A 20864-nucleotide genomic window follows, 5' to 3' on the forward strand; every position below is an offset into this window, starting at 1 on the left:
CGGAACAGAACAGGAAGTCATTACAAAATAAGAGTCTAAGACCGGAACTTTAGGCATAAAAGAGAACATAAACACACTGTCACGCGGGCTAAATTACAGACCGTGACATATAGTAGTTGTTTTAAAAAACAGCAGAACGCTTCTGTTATATAGAAGATCATTGGCTAGCGTTTATTTTTTCACTTAGTCCTTAAAAACAGGAGCGCTTTAGCTTAGCTGTAGTTTTCTGAAAATATGGCAACCAGAACAATTTAGTTGATTAGCTTTGCTGTCGGGTATAGGAGAGGCATGTGGCAACTTATTATTTTTTGCCAGATCTTTGGTCATCTGCCGTAACAGATCTTGGCTTTACCCCTGAGTCTGTTAAACATGGTGATTGTTAATTAGATGACACAGGATTAGATGTCGTAGAAATTAGGCTTGAGGTAGTATTTTGACAGTTTTCTGTTGAGATTGTCTGTCTGAAATTCCAAAGCGATGTGCCTCAATAAACAAACAAATGGGAAGAAAAATTCAGTCACGCGCCATCACTTCATTTCTTTCTGAATGTGCAGTGACCTACACACACGAGCATAGACGAGCGCACCCAGCCACAGAAACACACCCATGCGCACACACACACACAAACACACACATACACGCACTCATGCTTCTGCTAAGTCACACCGCCAATAAATCCCACACACTCCAAGCGTGTTCTGTATAGTGAGGATAAAGTGACATTTAAGCTGTGCTCCGCCTAGCTTCACACATCTGGAAAGGATCACACACCATTACAATTTTTATTTTTTTACATGAATCAGTTCTATTTATAGTCTATTTCTTTGGTTTTCTGTACTAAGTGCATTTTGCTTAAGAATGCCGTAAACATAGCGCAACGTTCTAATTTAACAAAGGTCCTCTGTCATCAAGCTAAATTTTACAGGCTGGAGCAAAAGACTTCACACTTAATATCTATTTACAAGAAGTATTTATGACAGGATAAAATGAAAGCGACACAAAATATTTCTATCTAAAAACTAGTTGAGTAGAAAGGTTAACAGATGATCCTTAGAGGCTTTCTCGTGCGGCTGATCTCGCTCCCCCATCCCCTCCTCTGTCAATCTCTAGAGATTCAGGTTGCTCATAAGCCCTTGAGAGGCTGACCTGATCCAGTACGCTTTGCTAGTGTATAAAACGCTTTATGTACTATCATCTGACATCCTGACACTAATGTCCTCACAGCTCTTTAATCTGAGAGAATGCTTCTTGTGTGGCAGCAAAACATCAAGTCATGTTCAACTCCAACTGCACATTTTAAAAGCCGCTAAACAAGTTAAGTTTAGTCATTCATACTCAAACAGACTTTTACCACTTGTGAAAATATGCCGTTTTTCAAAAAATATAGATGAATATGGAAATAGTTTGGATTTCAGTTTGTCAAAAAAACACTTCATATTTGTTCTCCCTTTACTAATAGAAGTATGGCTTCTCATTTGTTTCCCATACGTACGTTGATTTATTTGTGGCGGCCCACCACAAATACATTTGTACCGCCACAATTGCATTAAAAAAAATCTGTGTATTCAGTGTATTATCAGTGTATTATAAATATTATAGGGGGCACGGGCACTAAGACCCATCGCTCGTGCAAAGGCCCTATTGTATTTCTAATGTTATAATTATAATATTACATTATCAAAGGACTGTCTGTGCAGGTTGTCGCTCCAATTCTATACAGTAGACGGCATCGTCACTCTGCTTCTGAACACAAAGATCATGTCCACACAAACGTTGATATTTTCAAAAAACGCACATCCGGTGTTAAAATGTCCAAAAATCTCAAATTCTCAAAATAACGCGTCTACTGTCAACCATGCACCTTTTGGCCAATCAGAAACCAGAAAGAACCACAACTGACTTAGTTCTGTTAATCAATATAGTGATATATTAGCTGTACTATAATTTGTACATTATCTTTAAGATCAGCACACAATTACATGACCCAGGAGACATTATGAATGTTTTTTGTAATTGCGCATGCATGTGCGTTTAGCGCTGCACAAAATAAAACCAAAATAACTTCATGTTCTGTTGTTAAATAAGTTTTAAACCCCCACACAGGAGCTTGTGAGGAATTGTGTAGTCCCTCTCCTGTTTTTTCTATTGTGTAACATTGTTGTCAATGTGGATGGAAACCAGTCCAGTGTGTACCCCGCCTGTCGCCCAAATACAGCTGGGGTAGGCTCCAGCATACCTGCGATCCTAGTGAGGATAAGCGGTATAGAAAATGAATGGGAGGGTGGATTTTGTCAATGCTAGTATCAGGGAATGAGACAATGAACTGCATGTCATGGTCTAAAGCAGGGGTCGGGAACCTTTTCGGCTAAGAGAGCCATGGAAGTCACATATTTTAAAATATGTTTGCGTGAAAGCCATATAATATTTTTTAAGATTGAATACAACAAAATGCATGCATTTTTAAGCAAGACCAACAATTAAAGAAAGTCATAAGTCTCTGAATGTATTCTTTTTAATAACATTATCATACTGAAGCTAACCAATAATAAAATACTTTTTACTGTTCATGTGACCTCTTGTGCTGCATGGTTTTGCAACGTACTCCTTATCTTTATTTGTTTTTGACATCTCTTTTGTCAAAAGGGTTTGCTCTGCAGAATTAGATAGCTGACTATTTGATTAAAGGAGGGAAGTTTATCTCTTGACCTCTCAATAACCGGGTAGGCTACTGCATTATCCAGTAATAATCAAGTTTTGGTGTCTGACTCGGAAAAATATCAGAAGGACAGCTGGCATTGGCTCTGGCCACGCGCATTGTGGTAGAAAATGGATGGATGGATCAAAATGCACAAGGAAGTTTGTTTTTTTTAACGTTGTTTTTAACACTGTGATTTCTGTAATGTTTTCGTTTTAAAATGTCAGCGAAAAAAAACACATTTTGGACGCAGTCATCAAAAGGGCCACATCTGGCTCCCAAGCCATAGGTTCCCTACCTGTGGTCTAAAGGAACAGAGATGTTTGACCGTAAATGATAGTTATATACAATAAGCACAAATAGGCATCTGCGGCAGGACCGGGGATTTTGAAGGCAGTATTTAAGCATCTAAGAGGTTCATTAGAACCAACAAACAGGTCAGTGAGTGAAATTGTATTTATTTCACTGGGTTGGTGTGATTTATCTATGGAGTGACCTTGTTTAAAAAAATGAACAATAACTCATCCGAAAGGACCCACATGTCTATATTTCACCTAAAAGCAACCACATGGTGGAACTTAAGCAGCAACACAGTCTTTCATCCCATTCTAAGAATTCTCACCCTTCTCAAAAGTTGAAAGTGGTTAACATCACAGTAGAGGATAGACAGCATTAGACAGGTGTTGAAAAGGGCTTCACATTGCTGACCAAGAGCAGCAATGTCCTTACTTGCTGACTACCAGGCCAAACCCACACGGCTCAGGGGTCAGCTCCCACGACCACATGAGGTGCCCGCAAGCCTGCTTGTCTTTCAGGTTTTTAATGTTATGGTAAAACAAGCATATTCGTTTTGTTTGGGTTGAAATGCGCTGTGAAAATAAATGTTACAAAAATGAGTCATTTTTGTTTTGTAAAAGTAGTAGAAAAAAAACATTGATGACCCCTGCTGTAGCTCCTTTTTGTCTTTTTGTCTGCTGGCCAACTATTGCATTGCATGTGTGTGTGTGTGTGGTGGGGTGGGGGTGGATGTGCAGGCACTGACTTCCTACATCTGACATTCTCGTTATTGTGAAGAATGGCGTAGCACAATACCAGTCGTGGTGGTTTGAGTTAGTCACAGTGAAGGTGGACGGTTTTGAAGATGAGTTAGTACGCATTCAGAGCAGGATTGATGTGTTGCATGTGAACAGCAGTGTGTACAGCTGGAATTCATTTGCATAACACCCATAAAACATTTCTGAATTGTCACAACAAAGTGATTTTGCCTCGTGCTGCCACTCTGAGCATCTGTATTAAGCCCATATTTAGTCAATCCTGATTGAAAGCAGTGTTTTGTCAACGTTTTTAGTTCAAAATATGTAGAATGTACATTGTCCTCATATTTCTTCTTTCTTCCATGCTTTTATGTTTGGAGTGACTGGCCTGAAATAGTCATGTCTGACTGTCATGAGCGCGTGTGAGTATGCCAAGCCAATATTGTGCTTCTGGCCTGCATACACACACAAATCTACCACAATCTGACACATGCCTCTGCCTATAAGATCAGTGGCTGTGTGTCTTCCAGCTGTTCTGCAGCTATGAATTACTGTAAATGTTAACTATTAATGCATCTTAAAGTAGAGTAAATGAATGTGACGTGATAAGTGAGAAAATATAGCAGTTTCGTGAGGCATCTACAAAACCTGCTTTTATCGCAATATGTGCTATACCACCTTTATCAGGGACCCAAAATTGATTGAAATCTTACAGAACTCTCAGAAGAGAAAACAGTATTTCATTTTATTATGGCTTGCTGTTTTTAATACAGAACCTATCGATGGGTGTTTCAGCTATAAATCATCTCTACAAATAGCATAATCAGACCAAAACATCATCACATCACAGAAAATAAAGAGGAAGGAGGAGTCTATTTTTAAAACTGTCGCATGATGAAAGCTCAATATGTGAGTGTGCTTTTCCTCGATGCTCAAGCAGCTATAAAGAACAATGTATCCTCTTTTTTTAAACCTGGTGTCCGTTTGTTGTATGATTGCCTGCTGGTTGTCTGAGGGTTTTAGTGATCTCAGATTTCAGCTGTTTGTCAGGAATTGACTACAAGAGAGCAGAAATCACTCTGCTAAGGGTCATTGTAGTATTCACACTGTTTTATGAAAGTTACAGCGTGCGCCGACGGAAAGAAGATGTATGTGACTTGTGCTGGCTGTAAGAATACAATGTGTACCTGCGCAGCGTACGCTCGCCAGATACTTCTGTAAAATAAGTAAGACAAGTCAAGACTACTGGGCTCGAAACCGAAGCTGCTGATGGGAAAATAGCACTTTAAGAGTACTTGGAAGACGACATGAGGAAAACAAAAGTAAAGCTTGAGGAAGCTGGGCTAGTCTAGTGACGAATCATATGAAGCGTAGCCTTACGTATATCTGTAGTCAGAAGGGCTGAAAAAGAATGTAACATAGTCAATCGACTATCCCCTGCTGAGGTGAATCGTGGTGACTACAAATCACACCTTGAAGACCTGCAAAACGGGTGGCTGAAACAACGCAAGCTTTTTCAGCATAGCAAATTTGTTTACAGAATAAGATGAAGGAAATAGAAGCAAGGGTCGACACTATCCTAGAAACTAAAAGTGACTTGGAACATAGGAAATCCCAATTCCGAACCCCACAGGCTGAGAAAGAGAGCTCAGTGCAACCACCACCAGTCCCATGCCAGTCTATCAAGATTAAAGCAACTCATCTACCCATCTTCAGTGGTTGCAACAGAGACCATTACAGATGGAAAAAAGACTGTGAGTCACTGCAAAGACAAGCGAACCCACATGGTTATGTTATGAAAGCTCACTTATGAAAGCTCAGTTAATTGACAGCATAGACGAAAAGATAATAAAAGACCTTCGACTAACGTCCTACAGTACTGGCGAAGATATTCTCAGAGTCCTGGGAAACAAGTATGGAAACAAAACAACCATTGTCTTTGAGGTCCTGAGGGGCTGCAGGAACTACCTCCCGTTAGGGGGAACAACCCAAGACAAGTCATTGAACTTTGATCAAAAAAATAGAAAAAGCTTTAACAGAGTCAGAGGAATTAGAAGATTATTGACTCACAGTGCTATCAGTGGAAAGTAAATTACCCTTCCTCCTCCAGGACCAATGGCTATTGTTTGTAGGTGATCACAAAAACAATGAGTCAACCTCCAACCGATTCAGCAAGTTATCATCCCTGAAGGGTCGAGAGACGGACCTTAAAGAAATTGAACGTTTTAACGCACACTGCTCAAGGAAACAAGACTACCCATTCTAGAGAAGGCAGGCATTTACCAAAACATCAACCTCAACAAGGGCCCCTGGAAGCACATGCTTTGTGTGTGGAGATGATGAACATCATGATAACATCTTCTTCTGTAAGAAGTTCAAGGGTCTCAGACTGCACAACAAAAGGTCTGCCGTGGAAGATTAGGGGCCTGCGAACTGTGTCTAGGATGCCACGATGAGCACTGCGCTAAAGCATTTGCAACCATGAGGAATGCAAATGGGATCATGGACTCTGCAGTAACTACACCTGATTTTTACCTCATTACAGTGCTTCAGCACCTATTTGATACTTAGCTACTCTGGAGTTTTGGCACACATCCCTTGTCAGGAATCCCAACATTCAGCGGGGGTAGTTTGCACCCTAATACAATACGTTTCCATGAGGAAATATGAGAATCATGTGGGGGGGGTTTTCTGGTTGATTGCAGACCTTCAGTACATTTGCCTTCAGTAGATTGACGTCCTTTCTGCTTTTAGACCTTAAATGTGCTTTGGAAATGTTTCAGTACTGCTGTCACTTTTCTATCTTTGTGGGTTACTTATGACAATATAAAAATGTGCCCCGCGATTGGCTGGCGACCAGTCCAGGGTGTACCCCGCCTGTCGTCCAAAGTCAGCTGGGATAGGCTCCAGCAAAGAAAATGGATGGATGGATGGAAAATGAAAATGAAAGGACAATACCCTTGCTTGTATAAATAACATCACACATGCTAGTAGAGTAAAGGGCACCTTTAATATGATATTCAGCAGCAGCTAATACAGTAGTTAATGACATTTGATCGGGAAATCATCTTTCTCTCTTTGTATAAGCTTAAGTATATTTGCATTGTTAGAAACATTACATGACTCCCTTGAAACCCATAGTGATAGTGGAATATTCATAGCACGGTGTTAACTGTTTGAAGCATAATTGAGGCATAATTGCCTTGGAAGAAGCTTCCTCATTTTTATGAACTGAAACACGCAATCATGCAAAACACACTTATAAACTGTACATCATTTTTTGTTTATACAAGGTAAAAATATACGAAATATACGTACATTGGATGAAACATTTTGAGGCAAAGGATCATAATAGTATCTATTCCTCAACACTGATTTAAATTCTACTTTTTGATGGAGAAACTCTTTGAAGAAGCCTGTTTTTCATCACCCTGACAAAGCCACTGCAAAGCTCCATCTTTACAATTCTTCTTTCTAAGTCACCATCTGTTTGTTATCTCATGTCATTTGTCCGTCACATACAGATATAAGGCAAACAAAGGGCCTGTGAATAGGTGCTTGGACAGTGTGTGTTTGTCACATCATGCACATACAGTACACTGTGGCTGGAGAACTTCATCCGTCTGAGGCCAGCGTGTGGAGCTGAAGTGATCAGCGCTTGACAGTTTGAGGGAGAAACGTCTGTCTGTGATTTAGCATTGTGGTGTGTCTGAAATCCGTCCATGTTGTTGTGTGTGTTTGTCTTTGTTTCCAGACCATCTATTACATGGGCCTTCATAAGGATACTCAGTGTGTGTTTTTTTTGCCAAAGTGATGTGTTGCTGGATTGATTGGTTTACAAAGCAAAACTCTCCTGTCTTTTTAGATCAACTGTGGTGTGCACAATTTTTATTTTGAAGCAATATGTGCACCTATACAGGATGCAGCAACCATACAAGAAGCCAAGCTGAGACGACATTCAAGGCCTGTCTTTAATCTCAGCTCAGCAATTGATGTCCAGCTGTTCGTCGACTACTTTATCTCTGATAACACCCTGAGTTTGAATCATCTTGTTATTTTCCCTTTCTGTTTAAAATCTGGTTTCATGAACTTGTAATTGTAATTCTTGCAATTCTTGCCTTACTTTGACAGCATCTCAACTCATTTCTGTCTTAAATCTACAACATGTCTTTGTAAAATATTGTGACTTTTCTTGGTAAAATACTGCTACTTTTCAGCTGAAACATACAGAAAGAAATAGGAATTTTCTGGCCAATTTTCTGCCACTCTTGCGAGGAACACCTCCTGGATGACATGTAAAATGGTGACTCACTCAGGTACAACGCTGGAAGACGTTTATAGCGGCTGTATTTTAATAATAAATAAAAAGATACACAGCCAGAGCATATCGATAGTCCATCATAGCTTTAAATATCGTGATATATCGATATTTTGTCACATTCCAAGTGTCTTCTCACAGCCACTCCTGCTGTTTTATCAGTGGAAGTGAGGATTCAGCCTTTTGTATTTTTACCAAGGCTGTCAAAAATAACACATTATCGCCAGTGATTAATTTGAAAATTTTAACGCATTAAAAAAAATAATAACGCAATTCAGTTATACCGTATCACAAAGATTGACCACAATGTCACCCCGTAGTCCTCGTGTGTGGTTAAAAAGCTACCTAATGGAAGTTTGGATAAAATCAAAGTCGTGTGTACAAGCAAAGCATGTCTTTGCTTATATTAGCAAGGATGCTAACAACGTGGGATCAAGCCATGGTCGTCAAGCGACACGGTGGAATGCACCAGGCTTGCACTTATGAACAAAAAGACAACAACTATGTTAAATAATGCAGTTGCTAAATGGGTTGCGAGAGACTGCAGACCCCGCAACATAGTTGAAGACGAGGGGCTTCACAACCTCATACAGATAGCCACAGGTGGCCCATTATATATAGTACACTTTCAAGGGCAACCGTCATCACAAGAATTCACGAACTGTATGGAAATTAACGCAACAAAATGAGGCAACGAAGCAAGACCAGCTGGCCAAAGCTACATTTGTTGCACTGACAGCAGTCAGCAACCATAACTACCTGGAGGTAACAACACTTCTGATCGATGATAGTTGGCGGCTGCACTCATTTGCGCTAGGTGGATTGAAATCGGAGGAAAGACATTTCCCCGAAGCATGTGCTCGTCGGTTTCTTGATGTTGCTAAGGAGTGGGGGATAATAGACAAGGTTACCACTATAGTGACATATACAGTATAGGGCTAGAAATATGGTGGCAGCATCTAGGAGTCTACCATGCGAGCACTTGCCGTGTGTCGTGCACATGCATTGCTCAGCAAATAACGACATTGTATTTATAGCTACGATGTGAAATATTTATCTATTTAAAAGCATACCTATACCACTTTCATTTAAAAACAAAATTCAAGCTAATTGTAGTACTTCAATAGATAAAGTCTACTGAATTAAGCCCATGGTAAATGTGTGATTAATCACAGAGTAGCCATGTGATTAACTTCATAATTATGTATATATCATATTATGTAAATATAGATTTGACAGTACAACGACAGTGAATTCCCAAATGGCTATCATTCAGTAACCCTCTACTCAGCCTGCTCCTCAAGCTCTCACTCCTTCAGGTCACAAAACATGTCAACCTTTTTGTCTCTATTGTGGCTGCTTTTTTTCCCTCCTCCATCCTTCGGCCTGCTCAAATAATAACACAGAGCAGAGGGAGCGTACAGCACGGGTTCCTCCGGTTATATTTAGAAATGAACAGATGCAGTGCACTGGAGCAGAACATACTGCCTCTGCTCTTCTTGCTATGTGTGTGTGTGGGTGCGTGTGTGTGTGTGTGTGTGTGTGTGTGTGTGTGTGTGTGTGGATGCGTGTGTTTCTTTGTCTATGACTCTTCTATCATACCAGTTCTCCCATCATGCAATGCTGATTATGACTCAGCAGCCCAACAAAGTGGGTCAGAATTGGCCAGGAACTCTCCCACCTCACAGTAAACTTCAGCACCACAAGACTATCTACTAGGACAGCGGTCCCCAAACTTTTTACAGTCGCATTCCCCTTCAGAAATGTGACCAGAAGCCATGTACCCCGACTCCTGCACACTTAAAAAACATAAACCTTGTTATCATAATTCAATTGAAATATTGAACATAATTAATTGCTTTATTTATTTTATAGTAATTCCATGTCAAAAACATGTATTTTGCGTGGTCACAAGAGCCTCACTTTTTTTGTCCTCTCACGATGTCTATGGTTTAAGTCTGCATATTAATTTAATACCAAATTGAAGGGAAAAGTTTAACAATCCTGATAAAGCAGTGTCCGAAAAACAAAAGTACATACAACCAATGAAAAAGCCTCATTTTCAGATGAATCCCCACTCACACTGACAGATTTTACTGCTGCGCCGTGCAGGGATTGGAACACCAATATACACGAAATCTTCAAGATTGAACTCTCTTAATGCACAAAATAATCATCAACCTTACTTGTTTGTTCATATGATGCACACAGAGCAATGAACAACTTCACGCTCTGTATCCTCTCTGCTCGGTTCTCCTTGCGCTGTGAGGCGTTCAGGCACACTCATAATTGTGAGTGTTAGGCAGTCATTGTTTTATTCACGTACCCCCTATAACAATTGGTACATGTACCCCACTTTAGGAACCTAGATACTAGGAAGAACTACATGGTTAACTGATGTTTGGTGCATTTTGGGTGGTCATTGTATATACAGCGGAACCTTGGTTAGAATCCCCCCCCCCCAGTTTTTGTGGATTTTTTTTTTGTGTGTTGACTTTTTGGCTTTCTGAAACAGATTCATTGGATTTACATTAGTTCTTATGGGAAAATTTGATTCGGTTCATGTCGTTTTTTTTGTTTTTTTTCAAGTGGAAGGAATCAGTGACGCTAACCAAGGTTCCACTGTACGTCCAAACAAACTCTGTGAAATCTAACGTATCCATTGGTCACTTTGGAAGCATGACACATTAATTGATCAAGGTGGTTGGGTGTTTTTATTTACAGTACCAATGTTGCTGTTAGAAGTTTTATGATTACTGTAACTGCGCTCCACGATCAATGCATCTAAATAGTAAATTGGGATAACTCATACCAGTATGACTTATAGTTATAACTAGATGTGATGTGTGGTGTGTATTTTTGGGAAGACCTAGGGAATTAATTTGAGTTTGCTAGTAGGAAGAGGTTTGCAATCTGTATTACCCCTTTTACACTGTAGCGAACTTTGGTGTTGGCGCTGGCTTAAGTTTGAGGGCGGGGTGGAACCGTGTTGCCAGTGAACCGAATTGACATCAGTTTAATTTTCCATTGTCCTGGAGGGCAGTTAGTTAGTCACAGGGGTTACGCTTGTGATCAGGAAATAAGAGGAAACTTCAAGTGTTGAACATTTTTTAATCAAAACACACAACTCACGATACAGTCCTTGACACTGCACACTATTTACAGGTAGCAGTATAAATATAAAGGTAAAGCAAAAATATAAAAAATTAAGGTGCAAAATGCTAAACATTTTCACATAAAGATTGCAGGTTGCAGGCTTTGGGTTTGTGGGTTCGCCGACTCAGCCAAGCAAGCTTTTGGAGCCAGAGTTGAAGAAAAAACACAGCTTAATTTCGAACCAATTGTGGAAGCATGACAATGGAAAACGAAAGCTCTGAGAACAAGCTCCGAACCAGCTCCGAACCAGCTCCGAACCAGGCACAGTGGAAAAGGGGTATATATGTTTCTCTAGGTTGTGAATCTATAATAGTGCCTCATTGCTGACATGCACAACTAGTTTAACTCCTCCTCACTAGCTAGAGCGGGTGCTTGGCTGAATTTGTATTAATGCGTGAGAAATGGGTGGTGTGGCGTGAGTGTGTATGAAAAGCAGAATTTGCTCAATTGGCACGAGAGTTGGCAACCCTGAATAAACCCTGTGTGACGTCACGTTACCATTATAATAAAATAGCCACACATTCGACAGTCAAAGCTAGCCCTCCACACGGCAAACGTTATGTTAGCAAGGTACATTAATGTCTCATTGATTTGCGTTATGTTAAATTTACCTTGTCTCGGGTCTTCCGCTCCATTCTGGGTGACTTTGGAGATGATACTACATCGAAGATGCGCTTTTGCCGTATCTAAGTGCCGCGTTACAACGGATACACGTCATGGTGATAAAATTTTCCACATTTTCAGTCTGTGGATTTCCTTCTCTTGTGTTTTTTCTAATCTTAATCCTTCCACTGCTTCAACTAAACAACCGCTCCTACTTCTTGGTGGGTTACATAAGCGTGTTACGATTTCTCGAAGTAGAAAAAAAAATCTTGATTATATTTTGGAATCAAGGTACTCAAATGACTCGAGAAATCGTTTCACATTTCACCCCTGGAAAACGTGGTATGATGTGGTCTTCTTTTGGACTGTCCGTACATGATGCTACATGAAGCACTGATCCGAGCTTTGGATCCCAACCAGATGAAAGCAGCCCTGGGTGTGGCTGGTTATAATTAGAGAAGGCGAGTGCTGGCTTTAGCCTCTCTCTGTGATTGTTATTTTTTCCTCTCCACTCCCTCATCACATTGAAACAGGACAGCAGCTGTTAAAGTTAAATGTAAAGAATGTGACTGTTTTGTATGTGTTTGTCTACTACATTAGGAGTAGGGGTGAGACAATAGGAATGAGTGTTTTCATTTACAGGAGAACAAAATATCATTTCTGCATTAGCTGACACTATGGTCCAGCGAAATGGCTGTCTAACATTTGGTGGTAGCAGTTACTGTATCATTCACTAAAGTCCTGCAATGAGTGTAAAGATTAGATTAGTTGTGTCAATTGCATTCAGGTGGATGTTCACCTCTCCCATACAGCCCGCTTTTTGCATAATGTTGACTTTCCTCTGTACTGGAGAGTCCAATGTTAAGTGGCAGGATGTACTGAGACTTACAGGAAGCTTCTGAAACAATACAATTTACTGTTTAAGCAGCCACCATTCTCCACTTCCTAGTCTGAATCAGCCAAAGGGAAATACTACATTATTTATCCACAAGAGGAAAAGAGAAATACCATTAGTTGGTGTTTAGTTCGCGACCAGTCCAGGGAGTACACTACCGCTCGCCCGACGTCAGCTGGGATAGGCTCCAGCATACCCACGACCCTAGTGAGGATAAGCGGCATAGAAGATGGATGGATGGATGGTTGGTGTTTAGTTAGTGTTCAAAGATATTGTCCCCATCTTCTCTTGTTACCAGAGGTGTTGACTTAAGTCACATGACATTTTTGATGACTTCGGCATTGACTTGACAATATCACATTTTCCCACAGAATCTGCCTCATTGAATGCATTTACTGACCTCCAGTCAAGTTTAAGAACAAACAACAAGGGTGTGGACTACATTTCTGTGAGCACCAGACTGCTAAAGAGTGATTAAAGATAGCATATTTCGACTGGCAAAATGTTATATAGGGCCCTATGATTTCCACGGAATTGTGGGAATTGGCCAATAAAAAAATAATTGACTGTTAAACGCAGAATCTCATGGAAAGGGACATAATGTGAATGAAATGATGTAATTATGAGGGGAAGGAACGTTCGTGTGGGGAAGTATTTCTCTGGCGGACTGCTCAATCGTGGCGGAATCTCATCACAAATGCTAACTCGCTCCCTCCCGAACTAAACATGTCAAAACGGTGGAGAAAAAACATCGAAAGTCCTCTTTTATGGAGAGTGAATGGATGCTAGCGGGATTAACTTAGTTTAGCCAAGCATGCTAGTGCTGCTGTGTGTGTGCGCGACTCAGGCTGGGTGAGTGTTTACACCGTGTTGTGTTTTACCGCTTTAATGTAAGCGAGCGTTTTACAATGCCCGCTAACGGTGTGCAGGTTATCAGTTAAACAGACAAGAGGCACGTTTATTCTTGCACCCAGCCACTGTTTCCAACTGTTGCCCTGCAATTGGCTGGCCACCAGTCCAGGGTGTACCCCGCCTCTCGCCCGAAGTCAGCTGGGATAGGCTCCAGCATACCCGTGACCCTAATTAGGGTAAGCGGCATAGAAGATGGATGTATGGATGGATTTTATCTCAGCCAGTGCCCCTCAAAGTTCTCCCATCACACGTTGATAACTTGCTAACTTTTTAAAGCACATCTTCAAATCTTAATTAATTTGTAATGCCCCAGCTAGAGCCCGGATCTATCTGTGGGGTGACCTGAGGACTGTGCACAAGAGATGACCTCGCAATTTGAGCAAATTTGGAGTAATTTTTAACACTTTTACTGCCAGGATGACTGGGCAAATATTGACATATCAAGATGCACTATCCTGTAGATTCCTCCCTTTAAATACTTTTAAAATTAAAAAAAGTGATTTAACAATGTTTTATGTATTGCGCATTTTTCATATTTGTCCACCTAATAAATTTTATTGTACATGTTATTAAACACATGCTCTTGTCATTTTATTTTTGAAAAACTTGATGTTGTATTATCCATCCATCCATTTTCTATACCGCTTCTCCTCTTTTAGGGGCTAAATTGTCCATAGGTATGAATGTGAGTGTGAATGGTTGTTTGTCTATATGTGCCCTGCCATTGGCTGGCTGTTGTATTATTATTATTATTATTATTATTATTATTGCATTTACAAAAAATGTGTTTTAATAAGGGAGTCTTCACTTTCTAAATCAAATTGTGAGCATCATTGAAGTCTCACCTGGAGGTACAATATTTTTCCAATATTAGATTTTCCAGTGAATTAGGACTGGCCACTGGGGGGCAGCAGACCATAATAACTGCTCTTGGCTCCTGCCTTTGCTGGTTGCTGTGGTAACGGCTCTGCAGGAAGCTGACTTTGAGTGCTAAGGCTGGGAGACACAGAGGGCAGTGTTGAGTTAGCCTACATCTCGTGAATGCCAATGAGCAGCTGAGCCCGGCTTCTCACACAAGCACACTGACATGGACCAGTGCGTACTCATCTCTCACATGTTTTTTTTGTTTTTAATATGGCCATTTTAGCAAACAGAGAATCAAACTGTTTCAATGCCAAGTCAATGATTCCCTGCCTATTAATAACCCAGGAACCTGATTCATAGGTGATAGCGGTGACTTGAAACAATGACAGATGTAATACTATACTATGTGTCGAGCTGCTGCTATTTTATGTTTGAACTGTGAACTGTGCTAGCTTTCAAATCAAATCATGTGAACACACACAGTATCTTAAAAGGTTGTGCAGTGTGTTCACACACACACACACACACACACACACACAGGAATGCAAAAAGTGTAAATCACTATCTCATGAGATATTTGAGGGCACACTTCCTCCCCCTGTCCCAAAATGAGACAGGGATGCATAACTAGATTTAAGGTTATGTAATGCTGACTGGAGGCATGGAGGATGGGTATAATCCACTTTTATTTGGGTTAAACCCATCTCTCTCTCTTTCTCTCTCTGTGAGGGGACAGCGGCCTTACATCTCTCGTCTGCACAATCTAGAGCTGAGGAGCAACAATCTCTGTCACACAGTCTTTTAGCCGCCAGCTCAGAGAACGTCTCAGCTCCCATGGAGCTTTGCGTCTCTTTGGAGCTCTCTGGAGTTTTGGATTTGCCCTGATGGGAGTTGTTATCATTGTTTATCCAAGCTCATAAACGATTCTTGTAGTCACAAACTTGCAGCTGGATAGCATGGGAAATTTTGAGTGGTTGAAACTAAGGATGCATATGTTTACCTGTGATGAGGTGAAGACAATATACAGTGGAACTTGGCGTCATTCATCCTTTCCAGAATTACTGGCTCTAACCAAAACTTACTGTAACATTTTTCCCCACAAGAAATAATGTCAATCTGATGAATCTGTTCCAGAAAGCTAAAAATGTTCACCCAAAGCGCGTATTAGTATTATAATTAGAGTTTTAGATGCAGAAAACCCTTTGAAATGAATACAAACGCCTATAAATGACAAATAAAAGTGATAAATGAACATTTAACGTTACTTTTAATTTGATTGGAAACGTGATTGCTGACAAAGATGTTGATGTGGCAACGAGATCGGCCCGGACACCACCTCTGTGTTTTCCTATAGGTTATTTCTTGAATTCAATAATGTTTCTCGCCTTCTTTAACAAAATGCTGGCACTTGCAACTTTCTTGGGCTCCACTGCGTGTTATTTTGCAGCCGTGATCAACAGAAAACCAGACACCTGTGGACAAACTACAGAGTCAACCACTGATGACATCATAGACAGGCAACCATTCTGACTTCCGGTTCCTTTTTCCATGTATTAGCAAGCTAATAGGCTGCTAACAAGGACGTGGTGTGTTTAAAAATACATTTACAGTTGGACTGACGTGGCATATGAATTCCACGCCAAGACGCGTGCCACAAGGCAAAATTTTGGTGTACATTTTCTACATTAACTGAAAAACATGCTAACTAAGGTGTACGTTAACCCCGAGGTTCCACTGTAATCAAATTCTATTAAAAAGTCAGTTCATTCAATAGATCAGGAAAAAAGTACCGTAATTGGGTGTTCTGTGTCAAAAATGAAAAAAAAAAAGAAATCAGGTTAAATCTGTGATCAAGACAGTATTGGTGCACTAAAAATAATCATTATAGCCCAGTCGGAACATGTACGACATATGGTGACCGAGAGAGACAAGAGAAATGCAAAAGCACAAAAATTAAAATAGCCACAAGAAACTGTACAAATGGACAATGTGTTGAAAATATGCAGTGTACAGCGTTGTCCAATATTTATGCTACAGTTGATCTACTATATTTTCAATGCCTCTGGTCATTTCCCCAACATGTCAATACATAGTTGTTGGAGCTAAGAATGAAAAAGACTTGATGCTTTCTTCACAACGTCTCACGCACCATCCACTGTGATGGCTGTTCCTATTTGAAGGTTAACATGATTTGTTATTCCACATCCACAGAGAACCAGAGCCATTGGGGTACAGACTGCACACATCCCTACTCGTCACCGTGTGTGTGTGTGTGTAATCTGTGATCCACGTAGCGTTAATCTTCATAAATATTTGATGACTCTCTCACTGATGAAGCGTGACACCTAGGTGGCCTGCCCTTTTTGCTGACTGCGCATCCCCACAGGAGATGGTTGTTCCTGACAGTGGTCCCCATCTCATGGAGATCATCTGAGCCAGAAAAAAAACGACATGGTGGAGAACATAAACACGTACTTTCTGTATGTGTGCTGCGTGAACTAATCTCGTATTTTTGTTGAGGTGTTTTACACTACTTTACACATATTGTAGCAAAGGATGTACTGAAAGAATGCTTGCATAATATTAAAATAGTGCATGTGTGCGAGTACGTCCACATCTGTGTTTTTTTCCCCCCTTTACAATCTGACTGCTGCTTGCCTAGCAGGGACCATAATGATGCTCGTCAGCAGTGGCTTGTTGCTAGGTAACAATTACCTGACTGTGCTTTGCTTGCAGTGAGCTACACAGTCGAGAGAACGGAAAAATACTGTACAGCAAAGTAAACAGCCAACTGACGTCTTTGTTTTTGTTTTGTTTTTACTTGGCTGTTTACTCACCTCCGTTTCCGATTTGATTTATTTCCTGACTTTCATGTTTCAGGTGACGGTGTCTGTAATCCATAAAGAATGATTGTCAGCATCCATTTATAGTCCCACAGGGTTCACGCTGGCAAATGCATTTTCCCATTTGTGATATTATCATATTAGATTGTTGTGGTTGATTTGTTACCCCCTTAAACTTTATTCTGTGTGGTGACTTCTGCTTAGAGTTGCGTCTCGTATAACATAGAATCACACTGACGTCTGTCTTTGCATCTTGGTAGTCAGTATAGTTCATCTTGTCTTTTGTCTCATGGATCACTGGGTATGAACAGTGATATCAAACGTGAGGATATCGGAAGTGATTACATTAACTGCTGTCCAGAAGCATAGAGCCAGAAGAAAATCCTCCTCTACCGCGGGAGGGTAACAGGAAGTCATGGCACCTCCCCCAAGAAAGACTTGCCAGCTCCCCCAGACTTGGATGATAAATTTGGAGATCATTAAATGGTCCTAAATGAGACCCTGGCGTGAGAGCTAGCCCTGACCATCTGGCTCCATTGTGAGTGGCCGCACTGTGTTCAAACTTAGCCAGCATCATCCCTGTCTCTGATTGGATAGATGCAGTGAGGGCCTGGTAAATACAGCCAATCAGAGTCTTGTTTTTATTCCCACCAACTCAGACACTCTTTAATGAATTACTATAACCTAAATTAATGTCCTTTGATGTGATTGTACTGAAACTAAGACTAGATTTTTTGGGGGGGGGTTTCTAGGTTTTAGTCAATGAGTATTTAAGTGAATACAAGAATGTGCCAAGAGACTTGACAACTTTAAATTTGATTAAAAAAGACTCTTATGTCATTGCTCTGGTAGTGCAGTTTAGTGATTGATTATTTGAACCCTGGTATTCACAAAATAAACAGATTTACAAACAATCCCTGTTGCGATTTGGTTCACTTAAGCATGAGTGTGACAGCTACAGGCCGAAAACTTGGACCAGGGTTAAAATGATAGTGAAAAGCATTCCAGGAATAAAAAAATGCAGCAGCAAATGTTTGATTCAAAACAAACCATTTATCTTAATTGTTTACCACATAACAAGTGTGAACACAGACCTAGGCTAAGATTGTTCTGTTGGTCCTCATGACCTTCTTTGACTTGAAATGTGTTTCTCTGCAATTTCAAGGTAACAAGCTCAACAAAGACCTGAAGCACTACCTGAGTCTGAGGTTCCAAAAGGCTTCCCCGGACCATGAACTGCAGAAGACCATCCGAGCCAATCTGTATCGCCATGCTGTGCCTTGTAAGTATGAAGTATAATATTGTAATGGTAAATACTTAAACTGGAACATCTGGCGGAAGATTTGTGTCTTAAAGCAGTCTAGCATCTTCGTCTTTAAACTGTTGACCCACTTCCTTTTGAGCTCCTCTCATACATTAATCTTGCTCAAACGCTCATGCATTTCTTTCATCCAAATGTTTTTTACTTCATAGAACATCCTTACCATATCTGCTACTAATGAATGGAAGTGAAACATGACCGTGTATGAACATTGATCCCAGTTAAAGGGACTGTTTGCAGCTGTTACATGGCTGCCTGGAGGGCGCTAACTTTCAATATAGCCCAGGGGTCGGCAACCTTTACCATAAAGGTGGGAGAAAGTCTGTGTTTTGCAAGTCTCAATTAAGCGTCAAGCCTATAATCCCATCTCTCAAGTCAAGTCTCAAGTCAAGACAAGACAGGTCGAGTTAAGTCCGAAGTCATTAGGCTTGAAATTTTTCAACCCTTAAAGTCATAAGCACTGTTTAGTGCAGTGGTCACCAACGTTTTTGAGCCCAAGATCCTTGGTCTCGGCCGTGAACTGGGAGAACATGCAAACTTTACACAGAGATGCCCAAAGGAGATTCAAACCCAGATCTTCCCGATCTCCTGACTGTGTGGCCAACATGCTAACCACTAGGCCACTGTGCGGCCAGAAAAAATATACTGTATACAATATATTTAAATTATATATAACATTTTATATATATTTAATTATTTATTTTGTAGAAAGGTGTGCCCTGCGATTGGCTGGTGACTAGTCCAGGGTGTACCCCGCCTGTCGCCCAAAGTCAGCTGGGATAGGCTCCAGCATGCCCCCGTGACCCTAAAGAGGAGAAGCGGTGTAGAAAATGGATGGATGGATGGTTTACTTTCATTTTGTAGACAGTAAAAAGTGATAGATATTTAAAGCTTTGTCTTTAAATACAAAGGTTTGTGTTATTCAATATTTCAACTTTTTCTCATTGTACCTTTTGCTCTATTTTTACCATTTTTGCTGTTTTTTAAATGTTACTTTGTTTCTGCAGTGATACAATGACAAATGAGCCACGGACCGCAGATGGCCCCCGAGCCGCACTTTGGTCACCTCTACTTTGTGGGTCCGACTTGTGGCATGGGCTCTATGAGCAAATTACAACTCGGCTTGTTGGCTCAGTGTCATTGACGAGCGGTGGTGAGGAGAAAGAGACTGGTCAATGTGTTACAATAGTAAGCCCTAACAAGCTGCAGTACAAAGATTTTTTCGGAGGTGCACGTCTATGGAGTTATATTTCTGCCTTAATTTTGAGGTAGCAAAGGCAGCCATATTAACGTGCAACAACTACTGTTGTCCCAAGTCATTGATGTCAGAGTCCAAGCTCAGTCGCAAGTCCTTGATGATATTGTCAAATTGAGTCCAAAGTCATCAAAATTGTGACTTGAGTCTCACTCGAGTCCAAGTCGCATGAGTCAAGTCCACATCTTTGCTACACAATATTCCAAACCTACTCAGCGCTCTGCCAGATTCTACAGCTGCCGTTGGTTACAATTGCTTGTTCTTTAGCTGGAGGTAATTTCTGACCTCACTCATATCATGTTGGTGTTAGGATAAACTTTTTTCTTAAGTTGACCACAGGGCTCCAGGTTTAAAGTCTTTCAATGAAGAAGTACAGGTTCAGACAGTAATGTGGTGTGTCTGTGTGTTTCCTCCCTATTGGGTAATGGCTTTGTTGTGCATGGACATGATTTAATCACTGAAGTATGACTTCAACACAACTTCCTCCTGTTCCCATTTTTGGATTCAGGTCTGACTGCGTGCGTGTGTTCAAATGTCTGTGGTTGCATGCCTTTCTCGACTGAAATCTGGCTTTAGTCTAGATTTTGTATTTCTTTCTACTTTCTCTGGTTATGTCCCTCTCGCTCTCTCACTGTCTGTTTCTCTCTCGCTAGCTCTTGTTCAGCCATGTGACCGCTAAATCCGCCACTCTTGCCCTCCTGGGGATTATGATGTTCTGATTTATTGAAAATAGATTCCTGCCTGATTATGTGATGAACATGTTAGGTTCTTACAAAGATCCAGGAGGATGAAAAGGCCTCTGCAAAACACAAAGGACAGACAGTGGCATTCAAACTGAACTTCAAAAGCAAAAGCAAATATGATTTACACTGGTGCCTGCATTCTTAATTATCTTATACTAATTTACAACATATCTTTACATTTGGAAGAGTTGATTGTTTCCTTATTCTGTATAGGCTAGGTTAGTT

At 40.6% G+C, this 20864-nt stretch overlaps 1 protein-coding gene across 8 annotated transcripts in view; it reads left to right on the forward strand.

The window, feature by feature from the left end:
- Positions 1 to 20864, forward strand: part of LOC129180342 (membrane-associated guanylate kinase, WW and PDZ domain-containing protein 1-like) — a 99227-nt gene that overhangs the window by 7716 nt on the left and 70647 nt on the right. For all 8 annotated transcript variants that reach the window (XM_054774727.1, XM_054774745.1, XM_054774737.1 and 5 more), the window contains exon 2: positions 18486 to 18602. In XM_054774727.1, coding sequence (XP_054630702.1) covers positions 18486 to 18602 — 117 coding nt within the window. The remainder of the gene's footprint in view (positions 1 to 18485; positions 18603 to 20864) is intronic.

The sequence above is a fragment of the Dunckerocampus dactyliophorus genome, chromosome 1 (assembly GCF_027744805.1).
Source record: "Dunckerocampus dactyliophorus isolate RoL2022-P2 chromosome 1, RoL_Ddac_1.1, whole genome shotgun sequence".
NCBI classification, from domain to species: Eukaryota; Metazoa; Chordata; class Actinopteri; order Syngnathiformes; family Syngnathidae; genus Dunckerocampus; species Dunckerocampus dactyliophorus.